We start from the raw sequence: 21,775 nt of genomic DNA, 5'->3' as shown, positions 1-21,775 counted from the left end.
AAAATGACCTTCCAGGTCAAGTACTTCAGAAGGCAGGTATTCAGTGGCTCAAAAGGAGGTTTCATCAGCTGGGTGAGGACGACGTTGAGATCCCACGACACAGTAGGAGGCTTGATAGGGGGCTTTGACAAAAGCAAACCTCTCATGAATCGAACTACTAAAGGCTCTCCAGAGATGGCTTTACCTTCCACACGATAATGGAAAGCACTAATCGCACTAAGGTGATTCCTTACTGAGTTGGTCTTGAGGCCAGACTCCGATAAGTGCAGAAGGTATTCAAGCAGGTTTTGTGCAGGACAAGAACGAGGTTCTAGGGCCTTGCTCTCACACCAAACGACAAACCTCCTCCACTTGAAAAAGTAACTCTTCTTAGTGGAATCCTTCCTAGAGGCAAGCAAGACCCGGGAGACACCCTCAGACAGACCCAACGCAGCGAAGTCTACGCCCTCAACATCCAGGCCGTGAGAGCCAGGGATTGAAGGTTGGGGTGCAGCAACGCTCCGTCGTTCTGCGAAATGAGAGTCGGAAAACACTCCAATCTCCACGGTTCTTCGGAGGACAACTCCAGAAGAAGAGGGAACCAGATCTGACGGGGCCAAAAGGGCGCTATCAGAATCATGGTGCCGCGGTCTTGCTTGAGCTTCAGTAAGGTCTTCCCCACCAAAGGTATGGGAGGATAAGCATACAGGAGGCCGGTCCCCCAATGAAGGAGAAAGGCATCTGACGCTAGCCTGCCGTGTGTCTGAAGTCTGGAACAGAACAGAGGCAGCTTGTGGTTGGTCTGAGAGGCGAAAAGATCCACCGAGGGGGTGCCCCACTCTCGGAAGATCTTGCGTACCACTCTGGAATGGAGCGACCACTCGTGCGGTTGCATGACTCTGCTCAGTCTGTCGGCCAGACTGTTGTTTACGCCTGCCAGGTATGTGGCTTGGAGAAGCATGCTGTGCTGGCATGCCCAGCGCCACATCCCGACGGCTTCCTGACACAGGGGGCGAGATCCGGTGCCCCCCTGCTTGTTGACGTAAAACATTGCAACCTGATTGTCTGTCCGAATTTGGATATTTTGGTAGGACAGCCGATCTCTGAAAGCCTTCAGTGCGTTCCAGATCGCTCGGAGCTCCAGGAGGTTGATCTGCAGATCCTTTTCCTGGAGGGACCACATACCCTGGGTGTGCAGCCCATCGACATGAGCTCCCCACCCCAGGCGAGAGGCATCCGTCGTCAGCACTTTCGTGGGCTGTGGAATTTGAAACGGACGTCCCAGTGTCAAATTGGTCCGAACGGTCCACCAGCGCAGTGAAGTGCGGCAGCTGGTGGAGAGGCGGATGACATCTTCTAGATTCCCGGTGGCTTGGAACCACTGGGAAGCTAGGGTCCATTGAGCAGATCTCATGTGAAGACGAGCCATGGGAGTCACATGAACTGTGGAGGCCATATGACCCAGAAGTCTCAACGTCTGCCGAGCTGTGATCTGCTGGGACGCTCTGGTCTGCGAAGCCAGGGCCAGGAGATTGGCGGCCCTCGCTTCGGGAAGATAGGCCTGAGCCGTCTGGTATTCAGCAGCGCTCCTATGAATTCTAGAGACTGGGACGGTTGGAGATGGGACTTTGGGTAATTTATCACAAACCCCAGCAGCTCCAGAAGTTGAATAGTGCACTGCATGGACCGGAGGGCTCCTGCCTCCGAGGTGTTCTTGACCAGCCAATCGTCGAGATATGGGAACACGTGCACTCCCAGCTTGCGTAGGTAGGCCGCTACCACCACGAGGCACTTGGTAAACACTCGTGGGGCAGAGGCGAGCCCAAATGGCAGCACACAATACTGAAAGTGCCGTGCGCCCAGGCGGAATCTGAGATACTGTCTGTGAGCTGGCAGTATCGGTATGTGAGTATATGCGTCCTTTAAATCCAGGGAACATAGCCAATCGTTTTTCTGAATCATTGGCAGAAGGGTGCCCAAGGAAAGCATCCTGAACTTTTCTTTGACCAGGAATTTGTTCAGGCCTCTCAGGTCTAGGATGGGACGCATCCCCCCTGTTTTCTTTTCCACAAGGAAGTACCTGGAATAGAATCCCTGCCCTTCCTGCCCGGGTGGTACGGGCTCGACCGCATTGGCGCTGAGAAGGGCGGAGAGTTCCTCTGCAAGTACCTGCTTGTGATGGGAGCTGAAAGACTGAGCTCCCGGAGGACAATTTGGAGGCAGGGAGGCCAAATTCAGGGCGTATCCGCACCGCACTATTTGGAGAACCCACTGGTCGGAGGTTATGAGAGGCCACCTTTGGTGAAAAAATTTTAACCTCCCTCCGACCGGCAGATCGTCCGGTACGGACACTTGTAGGGCGGCTATGTTCCCGTGGATCCAGTCAAAAGCCCGTCCCCGGCTTTTGCTGTGGAGGCGCAGGGGGCTGCTTAGGCGCACGCTGTTGACGAGAACGAGCGCGCTGGGGCTGTCCCTGTGCCTGACGAGGCCTTCGGGCCGGCTGGTTGTACCTACGCTTTGCAAAAGAATAGGGTGCAGCCTGCCGTGCCCGGGAAAAACGCCCACCAATGGGGGCGGATGCTGAAGGCACCCGGTGGGAGAGCTTGTCGAGAGCGGTTTCCCGCTGATGCAGTTGGTCCACCATCTGCTCGACCTTCTCACCGAAAATGTTATCCCCCCGGCAAGGGACGTCGGCCAGTCTCTGCTGGGTGCGGTTGTCCAGGTCAGAGGCGCGCAGCCATGAGAGCCTGCGCATCACTATACCTTGGGCCGCAGCACAAGATGCCACGTCACAGGTGTCAAAAATACCCCTGGACAGGAACTTTCTGCATGCCTTCAGCTGCCTGACCACCTCCTGAAGGCCTGGACTGCTCCGGCGGGAGCTTCTCGACCAGGTCCGCCAGCTGTTGCACATTGGTCCGCATGTGGATGCTCATACAGAGCAGGTATGACTGGATGCGGGTCACGAGCATGGAGGATTGGTAGGCCTTCCTCCCAAACGAGTCCAGAGTGCGAGACTCCCGCCCCGGGGGCGCCGAGGCGGTATCCCTCGAACTCCGTGCCCTCTTGAGAGCAGAATCCACGACCGCTGAGTCATGGGGCAATTGGGGCCGCATGAGCTCTGGGTCGGAGTGGATCCTGTACTGGGACTCTGCTTTCTTGGGAATGGTGGGGTTAGTTAACGGTCTCACCCAGTTCCGGAGCAGCGTCTCCTTCAGGACATTGTGCAGCGGCACCGTGGAGGACTCTCTAGGTGGTGATGGATAGTCGAGGACCTCGAGCATCTCGGCCCTCGGCTCTTCCACAGAGACCACGGGGAAGGGAATGGTGATCGACATATCCCGCACAAAGGAGGCAAAGGAGAGGCTCTCAGGAGGTGAGAGCTTCCTCTCCGGTGACGGCGTGGGGTCCGAGGGAAGGCCCGTAGACTCCTCTGAGGAGAAATATCTAGGGTCCTCCTCTTCCCCCCATGAGTCCTCATCCTCGGTATCGGACATTAGCTCATGTAGCTGAGTCCTGTACCGGGCCCGGCTCGACGTCGAGGCACCAAGGTCTCGGTGTCGTCGAGCGGTGGACTCCCGCGCCGGCGGGGACGGAGCTCCCTCCATCGACGTCGACGGGGACTCCACCTGCGTAGCAGTCGAGACCGGCACCGCAAGCGGCGGCGGTGTCGACAGCTCCGGCGCCGGGCTAGAGCTCACCGGCGCCACAGTCATCGGCGCCGAGGGCGCAAGCACCCCCGGCGCCGGCACAGCCTGGCGCATCAGCCCTTCCAGGATCCCCGGAAGGATGGCTCTGAGGCACTCGTCCAGGCCCGCTGCCGGGAAAGGCGGTGGGGCCGGTAAGGGTGTCGGTGCCGGAAGCTGCTGGGAGCCAGGAGACGGCACCGAGGTGCCGGAACCCCGACGCGTCGGTACCTCCACAACCGACGGGGACCTCTCCTCTCGACAATGACGCTTCGGCGTCGACTCCTCTTCAGGATGCACCGAGGGCGTCCGGTGACGACGCTTTTTGTCCTTCTTTCGATGCACGTCACCGGCGCCGGAGGGCATGGAGGAGGAGGAGGTCGATCCCCCTCGGTCTCGAGGCACCGGGTCAGACAGGGTTCGGTACCGTGGCTCACGAGCTGAGGGAGTGACCGGGGCCGACTGCCCACGCGGCCTCTCAACCCCACTCTCACCGGCGGACCGGCGGGCCGACGGGACCTGTTCTCCTGGGGTCGCTGCCATCGGTGCCGATGTCTCGGGCATCGATACCGGTACCGAAGAACCGGCCTTCGATACCGATGCCGTCGAGGTCGACGTCGAGGGGCCGGCGCAAGTTCCAAAAAGACGGTCCCGCAGAACTTGCCTCGCAACCTGAGTCCGTTTCCGGAGACCGAGACACAAAGCACACGACTTGAGATTGTGCTCCGGCCCGAGGCACTGGAGGCACCAAGCGTGGGTGTCGGTCTGCGAGATCGGCCGGCCGCAGCGACCACACTTTTTAAATCCACTCGGGACCTTCGAGGACATCGACGGAAAAATCGCGTCGGCGAAGTCAAAGTCGTCAATGGTGGCTAAAATCACACCACGAAAAAACAAACGACCGAGCGACCACTAGGCCGCAACGTAGCGTCCCCGCTGGAAGCGAGGGAAAAGGGGAGCGCGTGCTCCACACGCGCAGTCTTTTTTTTTTTTTTTTTGTAAAAAGAAAAGATAAAAGGAAATTAAATTAAATTAACGAAGCGTGATCCGCGTATACGCGATCGCAAGAATCCGGCGGCTGAAGTAGAGAGAGCGGCAAGGCACGACTCTCTCCAGGCGCGGAAAAAAAGGAACTGGCGGGAGCGGTCGCGCACAGGCGGGAAGACGGCCGCGCATGCGCGGTGGGCGTGCCCTGCGTGCCGACCGTCCCGCGAAGCTTTTTTCCGGTTGGTGGGGGCTGCCGCGGACGTCACCCAGTCGTGAGAACAAGCAGCCTGCTTGTCCTCGGAGAAAGAGAGAGTACGGAGGAGATGGTGCTCATGATTGGAGAGGAAGGGAAGAGAAGAGATGGAAACTGGACAGATTTGAAAAGGAGGAAGAAAATTGATGAAAGTAGAATGTGAAAGCTGGATATAGGGCAGGATGAGAAAGGTGAGAAAAAAAATAAAAAAAAGAAATAGTGAATAGACAGAAGACCCTGGAAGCAGAGTTCAGAGCAAAGAACTGTGCTGGAGGCACAGGGAAGCAGAACCAGAGACAGGGACCGAGATGACTGAAAAGAAAATCACCAAACAAAAAAGGTAAGATAAATGATATTTTTAGTTTAGTAATTTAAGTATGTCTGTTTGAGAATTTACATTTGCTATCCAGGAAGAAATGTGAGGGAGACATTTTATGTGATTAATCAAACCATTAAAATTTTTAATCGATGTACAGCTCTAATCTGCACAGAACACTGTCAGGATTTCAAGTTAGATATGGAACCAAGCAAACAATGCCGAGCTGGAGTCATGCTGACCATGCAGAGATGGAGCCAGTTCGAGTAAGGCATGCAGGAGAACTCCAACGTAAGATGGGGAGGATCCTATTGCAAGGCAGGGCTGAGGCCCAAGACAGGGAAGACTGCGTTCCAGACACAGAGCCATGCAGAATCCTACAGACAAATAAGCTGAAATATGATGCCACCTAATGACATTCCGCACAGAAAGGGCTCAGCTGTATACGACAGAACACCAGAGGCACACTTCCCAGCTAGAACAGTCTCTCCAACAAAGTGGGAAAGTCACAAATGAAAAGAACGAGAAAAGTCCAACAGTCAGATATGGAACAGCATGTTGAGAGACAGGTGCACTTCCACCTCCATGAATGGCGCAGTGCTCCTCATCCACATGATGTGCAGCTGCGCCCAGATTCAAAGACAGAGCTGTGCCCCAGAGCCATACAAAGATTAGTGCTCCATAATCAGAGATAGAACTAAGCTACACATCCAGAGACAGAGCTTTGGACAACTCCAAGGATGAAACTATGAGGCATAACCAGAGGAAGGAGGAGATCCACTTCCTACAATGAAACCCTGCCTCGTGCTCAGAGGTGGAGTTAGGCATACACACAGAGAAGGAGCCATGCCCCCAAACCCAGGAGGAAGTTGTGTCCCGCAGAAAGAGGCGGAGCCAACTGTACTGGACCAATACAGAAGAAGCAGAGGAGCATGCTTCACACCCCAAGACGGAGAAACACAGAAACAGAGAAAAACGTAGGCAGATAAAGATCATATTGGCCTATCCAGTCTGCCCATCCATGCCATCTACTCTCCCTATCACTACCTTAGAAATTCTATGTATTTGTTCCAAGCTCTCTTGAATTCAGATACGGCTTTCGTCTCCACCACTTCCACTGGGAGGCCATTCCATGAACACCACCTTTTCCATGGAGAAGTATTTCCTCAGGTTACTTCTGAGTTTATCCTCTTTCACCTTCATCCTATGCCCCCTCATTCCAGGGGGGCATAGTATGAAGAGACTTCCCTCCTGTGCATTTATGCCACATAGGTATTTAAATATCTCTATCATATCTCCCCTCTCCCGCCTTTCTTCTGTACCCCAAGATGAAGCCATGCTCCACACCCAGAGATGGCGCCCTTCTCTATGTGCAGAGAGAAAATTGTGCAAAAAATTCAGAGAAAGAGCTGTGCACTAACATGCAGAGAGAGACCTGTGCACTACATTCAGAGAAAGAGAGAGGGAGAGAGAAAGCCAGACATACAGAAATGATATGGACACATTCAGAGACGGAGATGCACTCTAAATCAGAGATGGAACGGTGGTTTTCATTCAGTGATGGAGCTACGTTCAACATGCAGAGACAGAATTGTGCTCACCAGACAAAAATGGATCCATGCCCAACCAGAACAGATGGGGCTGAGTTCAACAGTCACAGACAGAGCTGAGCTCACTATGCATAGATGGCTTAGCACATAAAGATGGAGCCATGCTCAACATGCAGCAATGGAGCCACGCTCAACAGGCAGAGATGGAACTGTGCCCCACAAAGGAGCTGTGGCCACAAGGCACAGATGATCATGTTCAGAGTCAGGACTAGGGCTAAGTTCCAGACACCAAAAAAAAGGAGGTGTTTGTTCCCCATTTTAAACATACAGCCGTACCAACCGACAGAATTGAACTGAGACATGGAACAGCGAAGCACGAGTGGAACACTCTCGATATGGTGATGTGGCCACCACTTGTAGTCAAAACCGTGCTCCACAGCCAAATACTAAGAAACAGCACGTGGAAAGGGGAAAACACGTGATGGAGCCATGCTCTACATGTACCAACAGAAGAAGCTAAACAGCCATGAAAGAGATGAATTCTGCTGATACCATAGAGCCATGAGCTAAGCAAGCAACCGTAGCCGTGCACTTCCTCGGTTTCCAACTTAAATGTGATTGCCGAAGCCATCTCCTTCACAAAACCAGTGAAAGAGAAACTATTAGGTGGTGATTTACTTCTTTTTCGACCTTTAAAATGCTCCTCCAAAAATGGTCATTCCTTTGAGTGTTTGACAACTGAATGTCAATATATTCATCTGGTTTTTCCTCCTTTGCTCTTTTTATCGGCTATCTTGAGCTTTTAATTGTAGACCACCTTGATGCCGTTTTGGAAATTGGCGGTATATCAAATAAAAGAAAATAAACATGTACGGCTCTCCTATAGTGAGGAGGAGTCTGAAGGAATACCATAAGACTCCTCCTCCTAAAGATAATGTGGATCCTCATCCGATTCCGATGAACAATCCAGTTCAGATTCCTCTAGGTACTCAGGATGGACTGAGTGAGTCTGTGCCTGCCTCAACTCAGTGATACTATTACCAGGCCCAAAATCCGGAGAGCACTGAGGTACAACCCTACCCTTTGACTGAGGAAACTTCCTCTCCTGATGTCGAGGGCAGTGCTGTATTGAAGACCACTCCACAGGCAGAGCCTGGGCCTCAGGACGGAGCCGAAGCTGAGCTGCAGCTGGTACAAGCATCCTTGACGCCTGAGCACAGAGCAGCTGGAACATCTGCACCAGCTCCTCCCTGAGCACTCAGTACCTTTCATCAAGAGGAGGCATCAGCAAACTCTGAGGAGCTGGGTCAAAGATTGCACACCAGCACCTCCACTAAAGAAGGGGAGCAATCCACCCAGTGCCAATGCTTCTAAAGGGACCGGCTTCGATGAGAGGCTTCGAAGATGACCAATACTCATGCTTCTCAGGCTTCCCTCAACACACGCCACTGCGGTCTCTCAATGGCAAAGAGGACGACTTCAAACAGTATGTATTCTTGGTGTCAGGTCCAATACTGACTAATCCTAGAGTCTGCCATCAGCATCAGATGTCAATGGAGGTGGACACCTCCTCGATGCCGATGCACTTCTAGTGGTAGAGGTCGATGCTTCCGGTTCTGTCAACTGACTGGCATTCGAAGAGCCAAAGAGAATCTCCTGCTGGACCTGACACGCTGTATCCTCAACTGCATTTTTAAACAGAGAGCGCAATAATCAGTCTGGTGGTTAGGACCAAGGCACACAATGTCAGTGATAAAGATCACCCAATTTCATTGGGCACACCTTCTGAAGCCACTGGAGATCTTCTTAGCCATCGAGAAAAGAATAGCGGACACATTAAACTCCTCAACTGTGAAGGTCAGAAAATGGGATTAGACCCAAACCGAGGCCAGTGCTCAGGCCTAAGCGGGCCTAAAGAGCCGTGAAAAAAAGAAAACTTGAAGGGCCAAAAAAAAACTAAGAAAATAATAAGGAAGTCAATTAAAAAGGGAATACTAAAGAAAACAAACCAAAAAAACACTAAACCCACATGAGAAGGTACTCGAAATTCGAAGGAAATAAATGTTTAAGGGAGACTACAAAGACGTGTCTCCCCATTTCTGCAAAAAGAGGAGACTGAGGTACCCATGTTAGAGTGTCGGGCGAGAAGGCAACTGAGCATGCACAGTGGGTTGCTGCCAAAACTTTCCTAAATCTATGCGTGCTAGGCAGCATCCATACCGGGCTGTCAAATGACATCACCCACACATGAGAATATATCGGGACTGGCTAGCAGACAAGGCATCTGTAAGAGTTCCTCTTTTTTGTTGGGCATAAATTTCAATACAGACTGGTGTGACAATGAAGCTTCCCTCCTCCGATTTGTTGAAAATGGACATCAGAGTAGCCGGTACTGATACAGATGCTCTTTGATGCCTCAGCTTTGACACCATGCCTCCAGGCCTTCATAGACTCAAGGATTATTTGAATCTCCCTTAGCATCAGTGTAAATGCAGTTGGTATCAATGAAGCAATCCTTGCTAGATGACAATTCAGAATCTCCTGAACCTTCGTGTTCAAATACTCACTGAGGACTGCCAATGCAAAAGATGCTTGGGATGTAGGAGGAGAGGCAGTGCCTTCCTGAGTCACTTGAAATGCATCAGTGAATGGACTTTGGGCTCTTGAAGACTGGTGCATGCCTCTAGATGTAAAGATAAGTGGTCATCTAAAGGAGGGATGGCTGTTGCCTCAATCTTCTTGATTCTGACACCAATGAGAACTAATGCCAATGTTTCCTTGGCCTTAGCTGGTATTTGGAAAAGGTATTTCTCAATTCTGGTGCGTCAGAATCCTTCGCATGATTTCAAAAGTTTGTCCCAAAGGCCTTTATCAATGCTCAATCTTTAAAGGGATTGGTTTCCTTAATAGAAATGCATCTGCAGCCTCCAGTACAACTGCTAAGGACCCTGAGGATCAAGCAACCAGTGACGACACACTAATCTTTATGCACAGCAGCCATCAAAACCCCTGTGTGTCACCTTTTGATAGGTGGCACAAGCTAGGGATATCATTTTCAGTTCCAATGAATGTCATGCACAATTTCTGGTTCAAGTCTTCTGTTTCTCACATATTGGTAGAAAAATAACCAATGTAAAAATCAGACGTGTCTTAGGTAAAACTTCCACTCAATACACTGATGGTGGTACAAGCTGTGGCTGTGCCAAAAATTAAGACAACTTTAAAAATGACCAAAAGCTCTAATTAAAGGGTGTATGAAAGGGGTGGGAATAAAATTTAAGGTGACTCAAAACAAAAAAATACCATTCTTTTTAAACACTAAACAGGACTGTGAAAATGCCATGGAGAAAAAAAAAAGTCTCATTATCTGGGTGAGCTCTGCAGAAACTGATGTGGCCCCTTAGACATGGGAAGCCTGCACAATGTGCTACTCTAGAAAGTTCTTAGACCTTCATCTCCTCTGACCCTGACTGCACTCTGTCAAATGATGTCTGCCATGTCTGAGAACATGGATATCCTGCTTGTCCTCAGAGAAAGACTTTATAATAGTTCTATCACAGGGTTATAAATCTTGATAAATAGCAAATGATACATACCTGTAGCAGGTGTTCTCCGAGGACAGCAGGCTGATTGTTCTCACGACTAAGTTGACGTCCACGGCAGCCCCTCGAAACCGGAAGGAAAAATCTCAAAGGAGGTCCCGCACGCAGGGCACGCCCACCGCACATGCGCGGCCGTCTTCCCGCCCGTGCGCGACCGCTCCCGCTCAGTTAAATAACAAGCAAAGAAAAGAGGAAAAAACGCAACTCCAAAGGGGAGGAGGGAGGGTAGGTGAGAACAATCAGCATGCTGTCCTCGGAGAACACCTGCTACAGGTATGTATCATTCGCTTTCTCCGAGAACAAGCAGGCTGCTTGTTCTCACGACTGGGGTATCCCTAGCTCCCAGGCTCACTCAAAACAACAAACAGGGTCAATTGGACCTCGCAACGGCGAGGACATAACAGAAATTGACCTACGAAGAACAACTAACTGAGAGTGCAGCCTGAACAGAATAAAACCGGGTCCAGGAGGGTGGAGTTGGATTCAAACCCCAAACAGATTCTGCAGCACTGACTGCCCGAACCGACTGTCGCGTCGGGTATCCTGCTGCAGGCAGTAATGAGATGTGAATGTGTGGACAGATGACCACATTGCAGACTTGCAAATCTCTTCAATAGTGGCTGACTTCAAGTGGGCCACTGACGCTGCCATGGCTTTAACACTATGATCCGTGACATGACCCTCCAGAGTCAGCCCAGCCTGGGCGTAAGTGAAGGAAATGAAATCTGCTAGCCAATTGGAGATGGTGCGTTTCCCGACAGCGACCCCCTTCCTATTGGGGTCGAAAGAAACAAACAATTGGGTGGACTGTCTGTGGGGCTATGTCCGCTCCAGGTCGAAGGCCAATGCTCTCTTGCAGTCCAATGTGTGCAACTGACGTTCAGCAGGGCAGGTATGAGGTCTGGGAAAGAATGTTGGCAAGACAACTGACTGGTTATGATGGAACTCCGACACCACCTTTGGCAGGAACTTAGGGTGAGTGCGGAGGACTACTCTTATGAGAAAATTTAGTATAAGGAGCATGAGCTACCAGGGCTGGAAGCTCACTGACTCTACGAGCTGAAGTAACTGTCACCAAGAAAATGACCTTCCAGGTCAAGTACTTCAGATGGCAGGAATTCAGTGGCTCAAAAGGAGGTTTCATCAGCTGGGTGAGGACGATGTTGAGATCCCATGACACTGCAGGAGGCCTGACAGGGGGCTTTGACAAAAGCAAGCCTCTCATGAATTGAACGACTAAAGGCTCTCCAGAGATGGCTTTTCCCTCTACATGATGATGGTAAGCACTAATTGCACTAAGGTGATTCCTTACTGAGTTGGTCTTGAGACCCGACTCTGATAAGTGTAGAAGGTATTCAAGCAGGGTCTGCGCAGGACAAGAACGAGGTTCTAGGGCCTTGTTCTCACACCAAACGACAAACCTCCTCTACTTAAAAAAGTAACTCTTCTTAGTGGAATCCTTCCTAGAGGCAAGCAAGATACGGGAGACTCCCTCAGAAGCAAAATCTACGCCCTCAACATCCAGGCCGTGAGAGCCAGAGACTGAAGGTTCGGGTGCAGAAGCGCTCCGTCGTTCTGCGAAATGAGGGTTGGAAAACACTCCAATCTCCACGGTTCTTTGGAGGACAACTCCAGAAGAAGAGGGAACCAGATATGACGGGGCCAAAAGGGTGCGATCAGAATCATGGTGCCCCTGCTTGAGCTTCAGTAAGGTCTTCCCCACCAGAGGTATGGGAGGATATGCATACAGGAGGCCGTTCCCCCAATGGAGGAGAAAAGCATCCGACGCTAGTCTGCCGTGTGCCTGAAGTCTGCAACAGAACTGAGGGAGCTTGTGATTGGTCTGGAAGGTGAAAAGGTCCACCGAGGGAGTGCCCCACTCTCGGAAGATCTTGCATACCACCCTGGAATGGAGCGACCACTCGTGCGGTTGCATGAGCCTGCTCAGCCTGTCGGCCAGACTGTTGTTTACGCCTGCCAGGTACGTGGCTTGAAGAAGCATGCTGTGCTGGCCTGCCCAGCGCCACATCCTGACAGCCTCCCTGTGCCCCCTGCTTGTTGGGCAAGATCCTGTGCCCCCCTGCTTGTTGATGTAAAACATTGCAACCTGATTGTCTGTCCGAATTTGGATAATTTGGGAGGACAGCCGATCCCTGAAGGCCTTCAGCTCGTTCCAGACCGCTCGGAACTCCAGGAGATTGATCTGAAGACCTGCTTCCTGGAGGGACCACACCCCTTGGGTGTGGAGCCCATCGACATGAGCTCCCCACCCCAGGAGAGATGCATCCGTCGTCAGCACTTTTTGCGGCTGAGGAATTTGGAATGGGCGTCCCAGGGTCAAATTGGTCCGAATCGTCCACCAGCGCAGCGAATTGCGACAACTGATGGGCAGGCGGATAGCATCTTCTAGATTCCCAGTGGCCTGGCACCACTGGGAAGCTAGGGTCCATTGAGCTGATCTCTTGTGAAGACGAGCCATGAGAGTCACATGGACTGTAGAGGCCATATGGCCCAGGAGTCTCAACATCTGCCGAGCTGTGATCTGCTGGGACGCTCTGGCCTGGGAGGCGAGGGACAGAAGGTTCTGAGCCCTCGCCTCGGGAAGATAGGCCTGAGCCGGCTGTGAATTCAGCAGAGCTCCTATGAATTCCAGAGACTGGACTGGCTGGAGATGGGACTTCGGGTAATTTATTACAAACCCCAGCAGCTCCAGTAGTTGAATAGTGCACTGCATGGACCGAAGAGCTCCCGCCTCTGAGGTGCTCTTCACCAGCCAATCATCGAGATACGGGAACACATGCACCCCCAGCTTGCGCAGGTACACCGCAACCACCACGAGACACTTCGTGAAAACCCGTGGTGCTGAGGCGAGCCCAAAGGGCAGCACACAATACTGGAAGTGACGTGTCCCTAGACGGAATCACAGATACTGTCTGTGAGCTGGCAGTATCGGGATGTAAGTATAAGCATCCTTTAAATCCAGGGAACATAGCCAATCGTCTTTCTGAATCATGGGGAGTAGGGTGCCTAAGGAAAGCATCCTGAACTTCTCTCGTACCAGATATTTGTTCAGGCCTCTCAGGTCTAGGATGGGGCGCATCCCCCCTGTCTTCTTTTCCACAAGGAAGTACCTGGAATAGAATCCCTGCCCCTCCTGCCCGGGTGGCACTGGCTCGACCGCACTGGCGCTGAGAAGGGCGGAGAGTTCCTCTGCAAGTACCTGCTTGTGGTGGGAGCTGAAGGATTGAGCTCCCAGTGGACAATTTGGTGGGGTGGAGACCAAATTCAGGGTGTATCCGCACCGCACTATTTGGAGAACCCACTGGTTGGAGGTTATGAGAGGCCACCTTTGGTGAAAAACTGTCAACCTCCCCCCGACCGGCAGGCCGTCCGGCACGGATACTTTCATGGCGGCTATGTTCCCATGGATCCAGTCAAAAGCCCGTCCCCTGTTTTTGCTGCGGAGCCGCAGGGGGCTGCTTAGGCGCACGCTGACGGGAACGAGCGCGCTGGGACTGTCCCTGTGCCTGAGGAGGCCTTCGGGCCGGCTGGGTGTACCTACGCTTGCTGTAAGCGTAAGGTGCAGCCTGCCTGGCCCGGGAAAAACGTCCACCTGTGGAGGTGGATGCTGAAGGCGCCCGGTGGGAGAGCTTGTCAAGAGCGGTTTCCCGCTGGTGTAGTTGGTCCACCAACTGCTCGATCTTCTCACCAAAAATGTTATAATCCCGGCAAGGGACATCTGTCAGCCGTTGTTGGGTGCGGTTGTCCAGGTCAGAGGCACGCAGCCATGAGAGTCTGCGCATCACTATACCCTGGGCTGCGGCTCTGGATGCCACATCACAGGTGTCAAATACCCCTGGACAGGAATTTTCTGCATGCCTTCAGCTGCCTGACCACCTCTTGAAAAGGCCTGGACTGCTCCGGGGGGAGCTTGTCAACCAGGTCCGCCAGTTGCCGCACATTGTTCCACATATGGATGCTCATGTAGAGCTGGTATGACTGGATTCTGGTCACGAGCATGGAAGAATGGTAGACCTTCTTCCCAAACGAGTCCAGAATGCGAGACTCCCGCCCTGGGGGCGTCGAGGCGGTATCCCTCGAACTCCTTGCCCGTTTGAGAGCACAGTCCACGACCGCTGAATGTGGCAGCTGAGGCCGCATCAACTCCGGGTCCGTGTAGACTCTAGATTGGGACTCCGCTTTCTTAGGGATGGTGGGATTAGATAAGAGCTTCAACCCATTCCGAAGCAGTGTCTCCTTGAGGATATTGTGCAACGGTACCATGGAAGACTCTCTAGATGGTGATGGATAGTCGAGGACTTCGAGCATCTCCGCCCTCGGCTCATCCACGGTGACCACTGGGAAGGGAATGCTAAAAGACATGTCCCGGACAAAAGAGGCGAAGGAGAGGCTCTCTGGAGGCGAGAGCTTCCTCTCCAGTGAAGGCGTGGGGTCAGAGGGAAGACCCGCAGACTCCTCTGAGGAGAAATATCTGGGGTCTTCCTCCTCCCCCCACGAGGCCTCCTCGATGGTACCGAGAGGTGGACTCCTGCGCCGGCGGGGACGAAGCTCCCTCCATCGACGGGGATTCCACCTGAGTGGCGATCGAGACCGGTGCCGCAAGCAGTACCAGTGTCGAAGACCGCATCACAGGGCCAGAGCCAGCCAGCGCTTCCATCAACAGCGCCGCGGTCGCAAGCACCCCCAGTGCCGGCAAGGCCTGGCGCATCAGCCCCTCCAGGATACCTGGGAGGATGGCTCGGAGGCACTCGTCTAGGCCCGCTGTCGGGAGAGGCTGGGGGGCCGGTGCGGGCGTCAGTGCCCGAAGTTGCCCGGGTCCAGGAGACGGTACCGGGGTACCCGACGACCTGCGCATCGACACATCTTCAATAGAGGGAGCGCTCCTCCCGGCGTTGGCGCTTCTTAGGGATCGAGTCTCTCGATGTCCCGGAGCTGCCAGTCCCATGCGCCGTGGGTGACCGATGACGGTGTTTCTTCGCAGCTTTCTTTCGATGCCCGTCATCGGCACTCCGCGGCATGGACGAGGAGGAAATGGAGTCTCCGCGCCCTCTGGTGGTTGGATCCAACAGGGTTCGGTCCCGATGGCCCTGAGCTGCGGGAGCGGCTGGGGCGGACTGCCCACTCGGTCGCTCACCGCCGCCGTTGCTGGCAGGTCGTCGGGCCAAGGGAACTTGTACTCCTGGGGTCGGTGCCATAGTCGGCGCCGAAGATGTTGACATCGGTACCGGTATCGAAGACCTGGCCGTCGACACCGATGCCGCCGACGTCGAAGGGCCGGCGCAAGTTCCAAAAAGATGGTCCCGAAGAACTTGCCTCGCCACCTGCGTCCGCTTTTTCAAGCCGAGACACAAGGTGCACGCCTTGGAATTATGCTCCGGACCGAGGCACTGGAGACACCACGCGTGAGGATCAGTCTGCGCGATCTGCCGGCCGCACCGACCACACTTCTTGAATCCGCTCGGGATCTTCAAGGACATAGACGGAAAAATCGCGTCGGCGAGGTCAAAACCGTCGATGGTGGCGGTAAAAAGTAACACCACAAAATAAAGAACTCGTACGCGCAGCCACGGGGCCGCGAAGAGGTGAAACAAAAGGAGAAAACTCTACGAAAAGAAAAGTTTTTTTTTTGTTTTTTTTAAAGAAAGGGGGCACGCGAACGCGTGTAAAATCAAAGAAATCAAAAGAAATCGCGGACTAGGCTGCAAAACGGTTTTCCGGGGCTGACACGGAGAGGGACTAAGATGCATATCTCTCCAGCGCAGAAATAGAAAAAACTGAGCGGGAACGGTCTCGCACGGGCGGGAAGACGGCCACGCACGGGACCTCCCGCGAGATTTTTCCTTCCGGTTTCGAGGGGCTGCCGTGGACGTCAACCGAGTAGTGAGAACAAGCAGCCTGCTTGTCCTCGGAGAAAATCATATTACAACAATCTCCCGCAGGATTTGCAAAGGATATGTTACCTAAGTCTACCAGAAACAAGTGCTCTTACCTCAGAAAATGCTTGTGGCCTTGGAAAAGATGTTGCTTCATAAAATTCCAGAAAATGGTGGACACCTTCCTTTACCAACGTTTTGTTTTCACTTTCAAACATTCTTTTATAAATGGAAATAAGCCAGGATGGATGAAACAACCAGCAATCTACAAAAAATTTTGATTTTATTTTATTATTTAAAAGACATTCACCCACTTGAAATCAGACTGTCTAAAATGAAAACCTAACTATAAAAATAAACAGAGAAAACAGCTGTGTTATTATATTACAATAATAAGACCTGATGCTCAACTTAATACTCCTGGCGAAATTCTGTGCAAAAAAAATTCAAAATTCTTCAAGTTTATTTGCAAAATTTAAACAATATGCTTGCTAATTGATATCCGGAATTTCAGTACAATCCAGTATTTTCATTAAATTATACTAGAAAAAAACAAGAACCTTCAATTTGTTCTTACTTAGTGATTTCCTTCTAGCAGAAAGTTATCAAATTATACAGTGAAAAATTTCTGTGTTTGAGGAGTTGGAGACAGCATTTATACAACTGAAGGCGAGTCTACACTATGAACCAAAAAAAAAAAAACCAGACCCGTGCTATGGTCCGCATAACTTCTACAAACTGGTCAAATATCATTCATGTTTGGCATAGACAAACTGTGTGATATGCTTAGTTGACTTGAGTTGAAAAATGGGGAGTGGAGGAATGGCCTAATGGTTAGTGTAGCAGGTTTCAGACCTGGGGAACTGGGTTCAATTCCCACTGCTGTCTGATGGTTGGCAGTGGGTTGAGATCCTACGGAACCAGGTTCAATTCCCTCCGCAGCTCCATGTGACTTTTGGCAAGTCACTTGACCCTCCACTGCCCCAGGTACAACAGTAATACAATGTACTGCTCAGGTTGTGAGCCCACTAGGGACAGATTCAGTACCTGTAAAATGAAACTATATGAATGAATGAAAGGGTGGAAACAAGCTGCATTGGTTTCCATTGCACAGAAAACAGCACTACTTAAACAAAAATAGAGTTGAGTGAAGATCAGATTTTGATTAAAATTTATCAATTTGGATTCAAGATGGCCGCGCCCTTGAGACGCTAGCAGTCTACACTCTAGCTCCCTGAAGGGAAAATCATTCAAACATGCCGAAAAGACAGGGCCGTCCTGCCTCCAAAGCCCTGCAACGGCAAGTTTTTACCTCTCAAGATATTCGAACGCTTCTTCAGGCAGCATCTACTCCAACTATTTCGGCGATTCAAATGTCGGAAGGCAGCCCGCTGAGTAGCGCCGGTGCGAGTGGAGGCCCGGAAGCTTCTCCTGGGCTTGAGCTGACGCTCAGCCCCGACTCGAGGGAACCGCCCCCGCAACCTGCAGGGTATAGCACACCAACCGAGGCGTCTCTGGACTTGCTTTCCCGAAGTGGTGTAAGTCTACAGGGCCGGGAGGAAATAGATCCGGTTGGATGTGAACTGAGGTCTCGGACACAAACACCTATTCTATCGAAGGTGGAAGAAGCTGCTAGCTTGATCTTGGAGAAAACTTCGGATAAAGAGGTACTACCCACACAATTTTCTTTTGAAATTAAAAAACCAGCGGAAGTAACGCTAGATTCACTGTGGACCTTGATAGTTGGCCTAGGAAAATCTCTTGTCCCGCAAGTAAATAAATTGAATCAGGACTTTTTGGCTCTTGACCAAAAAACTAAAATTCTGGATACTAAAGTTGAAAAATTAGAGCAAACGGATAAAGATATGATCTTGGAAGTTAAAAAACTTCAAACTCAACAAGAGACTATGGTTAAAGACTTGATTTTCTTGCGAAAAAAAACGGAATTACTGGAAAATTCAGTTAGAAGTAATAATCTTCGTTTATTAAATTTTCCAAGACAGCTGTCTAAATCTCCAAGGGAAATGTTAAAGAAGTATTTAATGGAAATACTTGAAGTAAAAGAAGAGATGATTCCACCTTTCTCTCGGATATACTACCTTCCAATATTAAATCAAGAAAACCAGAAACAAGATCTTAATATTTCAGCTATACTTTAGTCTTCCGAAAATGATCCTGTCATTCCAACAACATTGATAGTGACGGTAGCATTACCACCAGATAAGGCATGGTTAATGAAAATGTATTTTAGAAATAAGGACAAAGTGTTCTTAGGCCAAAAAAATTCAGATATTCCCTGATGTCTCTCGCGAGACACAAAAAAAGCGAAGACAATTTCTTTTGATGAAGCCAGCAGTGTTACAGCTGGGAGCTATTTTCTTTCTCAGATTTCCATGTAAATGTGTGGTAAAATACCAATCCCTTAAATATGTGTTTTTTGAACCAACTCTGCTAACAGCCTTTTTAGTGTCTAGACAAAATAAGGAAAATTGAAAATGTCATCTTCCCTTGGATATGGATAATTATGACACCGAACAGTGTAGCCTGTAAATTTCTCAAGTGAATGTTCCTAGAAAAGTATTCCTGTTAGAATAATTCCACTTTTCTTTTTCATTTTGAATCCCATATTGTGGACTTGAGTGGGGATTTCAATTTAAAATATTTTTTTCTTTTCCTTTTTCTGTTAATTAGTTCCTAAAATTGTATATGATATGAAATGTACCACTTTTCAAACAAGTTGAATACTTGATTCTATGTATAAAATTGTTATAAATAAAAAAATAAAAAAAAATTTATCAATTTAAGGGTCATAGCGTTAAGAGATTGATAAAGGAATTTCCAACCAAAGGTTGGAAGAAATCAACTTTGAACAACTTTTTAAAACTGTAATAGAAAAGACAATGGTTTGTAATTACCAGATTATTGTTTCAGATTTTTGTTATTGTGATCCACATAGAACTATGTAGGCTTTTGCAGAAAATAAAATTGATATGTAATGTAAAGCGAATGCTACATACCTGTAGAAGGTATTCTCCGAGGACAGCAGGCTGATTGTTCTCACTGATGGGTGACGTCCACGGCGGCCCCTCCAATCAGAACTTTACTAGCAAAGGCCTTTGCTAGTCCTCGCGCGCCCATGCGCGGCCGTCTTCCCGCCCGAACCGGCTCGTGTTCGTCAGTCACATATGTAGCAAGACAAAGACAAGGGAAGACACAACTCCTAAGGGGAGGCGGGCGGGTTTGTGAGAACAATCAGCCTGCTGTCCTCGGAGAATACCTTCTACAGGTATGTAGCATTCGTTTTCTCCGAGGACAAGCAGGCTGCTTGTTCTCACTGATGGGGTATCCCTAGCCCCCAGGCTCACTCAAAACAACAAACATGGTCAATTGGGCCTCGCAACGGCGAGGACATAACTGAGATTGACCTAACAATTTTTCCAACTAACTGAGAGTGTAGCCTGGAACAGAATAAACATGGGCCTAGGGGGATGGAGTTGGATTCTAAACCCCAAACAGATTCTGAAGTACTGACTGCCCGAACGGACTGTCGCGTCGGGTATCCTGCTGCAGGCAGTAATGAGATGTGAATGTGTGGACAGATGACCACGTCGCACCTTTGCAGATCTCTTCAATAGTGGCTGACTTCAAGTGGGCTACCGACGCTGCCATGGCTCTAACATTATGAGTCGTGACATGACCCTCAAGAGCCAGCCCAGCCTGGGCGTAAGTGAAGGAAATGCAATCTGCTAGCCAATTGGATATGGTGCGTTTCCCCACAGCCACTCCCCTCCTGTTGGGATCAAAAGAAACAAACAATTGGGCGGACTGTCTGTTGGGCTGTGTCCGCTCCAGATAGAAGGCCAATGCTCTTTTGCAGTCCAATGTGTGCAGCTGACGTTCAGCAGGGCAGGAATGAGGACGGGGAAAGAATGTTGGCAAGACAATTGACTGGTTCAGATGGAACTCCGACACAACCTTTGGCAAGAACTTAGGGTGAGTGCGGAGGACTACTCTGTTATGATGAAATTTGGTGTAAGGGGCCTGGGCTACCAAGGCCTGAAGCTCACTGACTCTATGAGCTGAAGTAACTGCCACCAAGAAAATGACCTTCCAGGTCAAGTACTTCAGATGGCAGGAATTCAGTGGCTCAAAAGGAGGTTTCATCAGCTGGGTGAGAACGACATTGAGATCCCATGACACTGTAGGAGGTTTGACGGGGGGCTTTGACAAAAGCAAACCTCTCATGAAGCGAACAACTAAAGGCTGTCCTGAGATCGGCTTACCTTCCACACGGTAATGGTATGCACTGATTGCGCTAAGGTGAACCCTTACAGAGTTGGTCTTGAGACCAGACTCAGACAAGTGCAGAAGGTATTCAAGCAGGGTCTGTGTAGGACAAGAGCGAGGATCTAGGGCCTTGCTGTCAAACCAGACGGCAAACCTCCTCCATAGAAAGAAGTAACTCCCTCTTAGTGGAGTCTTTCCTGGAAGCAATCAAGGAGACACCCTCTGACAGACCCAAAGAGACAAAGTCTACGCTCTCAACATCCAGGCCGTGAGAGCCAGAGACCGGAGGTTGGGATACAGAAGCGCCCCTTCGTCCTGTGTGATGAGGGTCGGAAAACACTCCAATCTCCACGGTTCTTCGGAGGACAACTCCAGAAGAAGAGGGAACCAGATCTGACGCGGCCAAAACGGAGCAATCAGAATCATGGTGCCTCGGTCTTGCTTGAGTTTCAACAAAGTCTTCCCCACCAGAGGTATGGGAGGGTAAGCATACAGCAGACCTTCCCCCCAGTCCAGGATGAAGGCATCCGATGCCAGTCTGCCGTGGGCATGAAGCCTGGAACAGAACTGAGGGACTTTGTGATTGGCTCGAGATACAAAGAGATGTACCAAGGGGGTGCCTCACACCTGGAAGATCTGTCCCACTACTCGGGAATTGAGCGACCACTCGTGCGGTTGCATAATCCTGCTCAGCCTGTCGGCCAGACTATTGTTTACGCCTGCCAGATATGTGGCTTTGAGCACCATGCCGTGACGGCGAGCCCAGAGCCACATGCTGACAGCTTCCTGACATAGGGGGCGAGATCCGGTGCCCCCCTGCTTGTTGATGTAATACATGGCAACCTGGTTGTCTGTCTGAATTTGGAAATTTGGTGGGACAGCCGATCTCTGAAAGCCTTCAGAGCGTTCTAGACCGCTCGTAACTCCAGAAGATTGATCTGCAGATTGCGTTCCTGGAGGGACCAGCTTCCCTGGGTGTGAAGCCCATCGACATGAGCTCCCCACCCCAGGAGAGACGCATCCGTAGTCAGCACTTTTTGTGGCTGAGGAATTTGGAAAGGGCGTCCCACAGTCAAATTGGACCAAATCGTCCACCAATACAGGGATTCGAGAAAACTCGTGGACAGGTGGATCACGTCTTCTAGATCCCCAGCAGCCTGAAACCACTGGGAAGCTAGGGTCCATTGAGCAGATCTCATGTGAAGGTGGGCCATGGGAGTC

The 21,775-nt window shown here is 50.8% G+C and overlaps 1 protein-coding gene across 1 annotated transcript in view; it reads right to left on the bottom strand.

The window, feature by feature from the left end:
* The window catches only part of TARBP1 (TAR (HIV-1) RNA binding protein 1), a 919,966-nt gene that overhangs the window by 776,297 nt on the left and 121,894 nt on the right, over positions 1-21,775 (bottom strand). The window contains exon 4 of the mRNA XM_030198123.1: positions 16,384-16,532. Within this exon, the coding sequence (XP_030053983.1) occupies positions 16,384-16,532 (149 nt within the window). The remainder of the gene's footprint in view (positions 1-16,383; positions 16,533-21,775) is intronic.

Source organism: Microcaecilia unicolor, chromosome 3 (assembly GCF_901765095.1).
Source record: "Microcaecilia unicolor chromosome 3, aMicUni1.1, whole genome shotgun sequence".
Taxonomy (NCBI): domain Eukaryota; kingdom Metazoa; phylum Chordata; class Amphibia; order Gymnophiona; family Siphonopidae; genus Microcaecilia; species Microcaecilia unicolor.
Note: the sequence above shows the minus strand (reverse complement) of the source record. Positions and strands in the feature narration are given on the sequence as shown.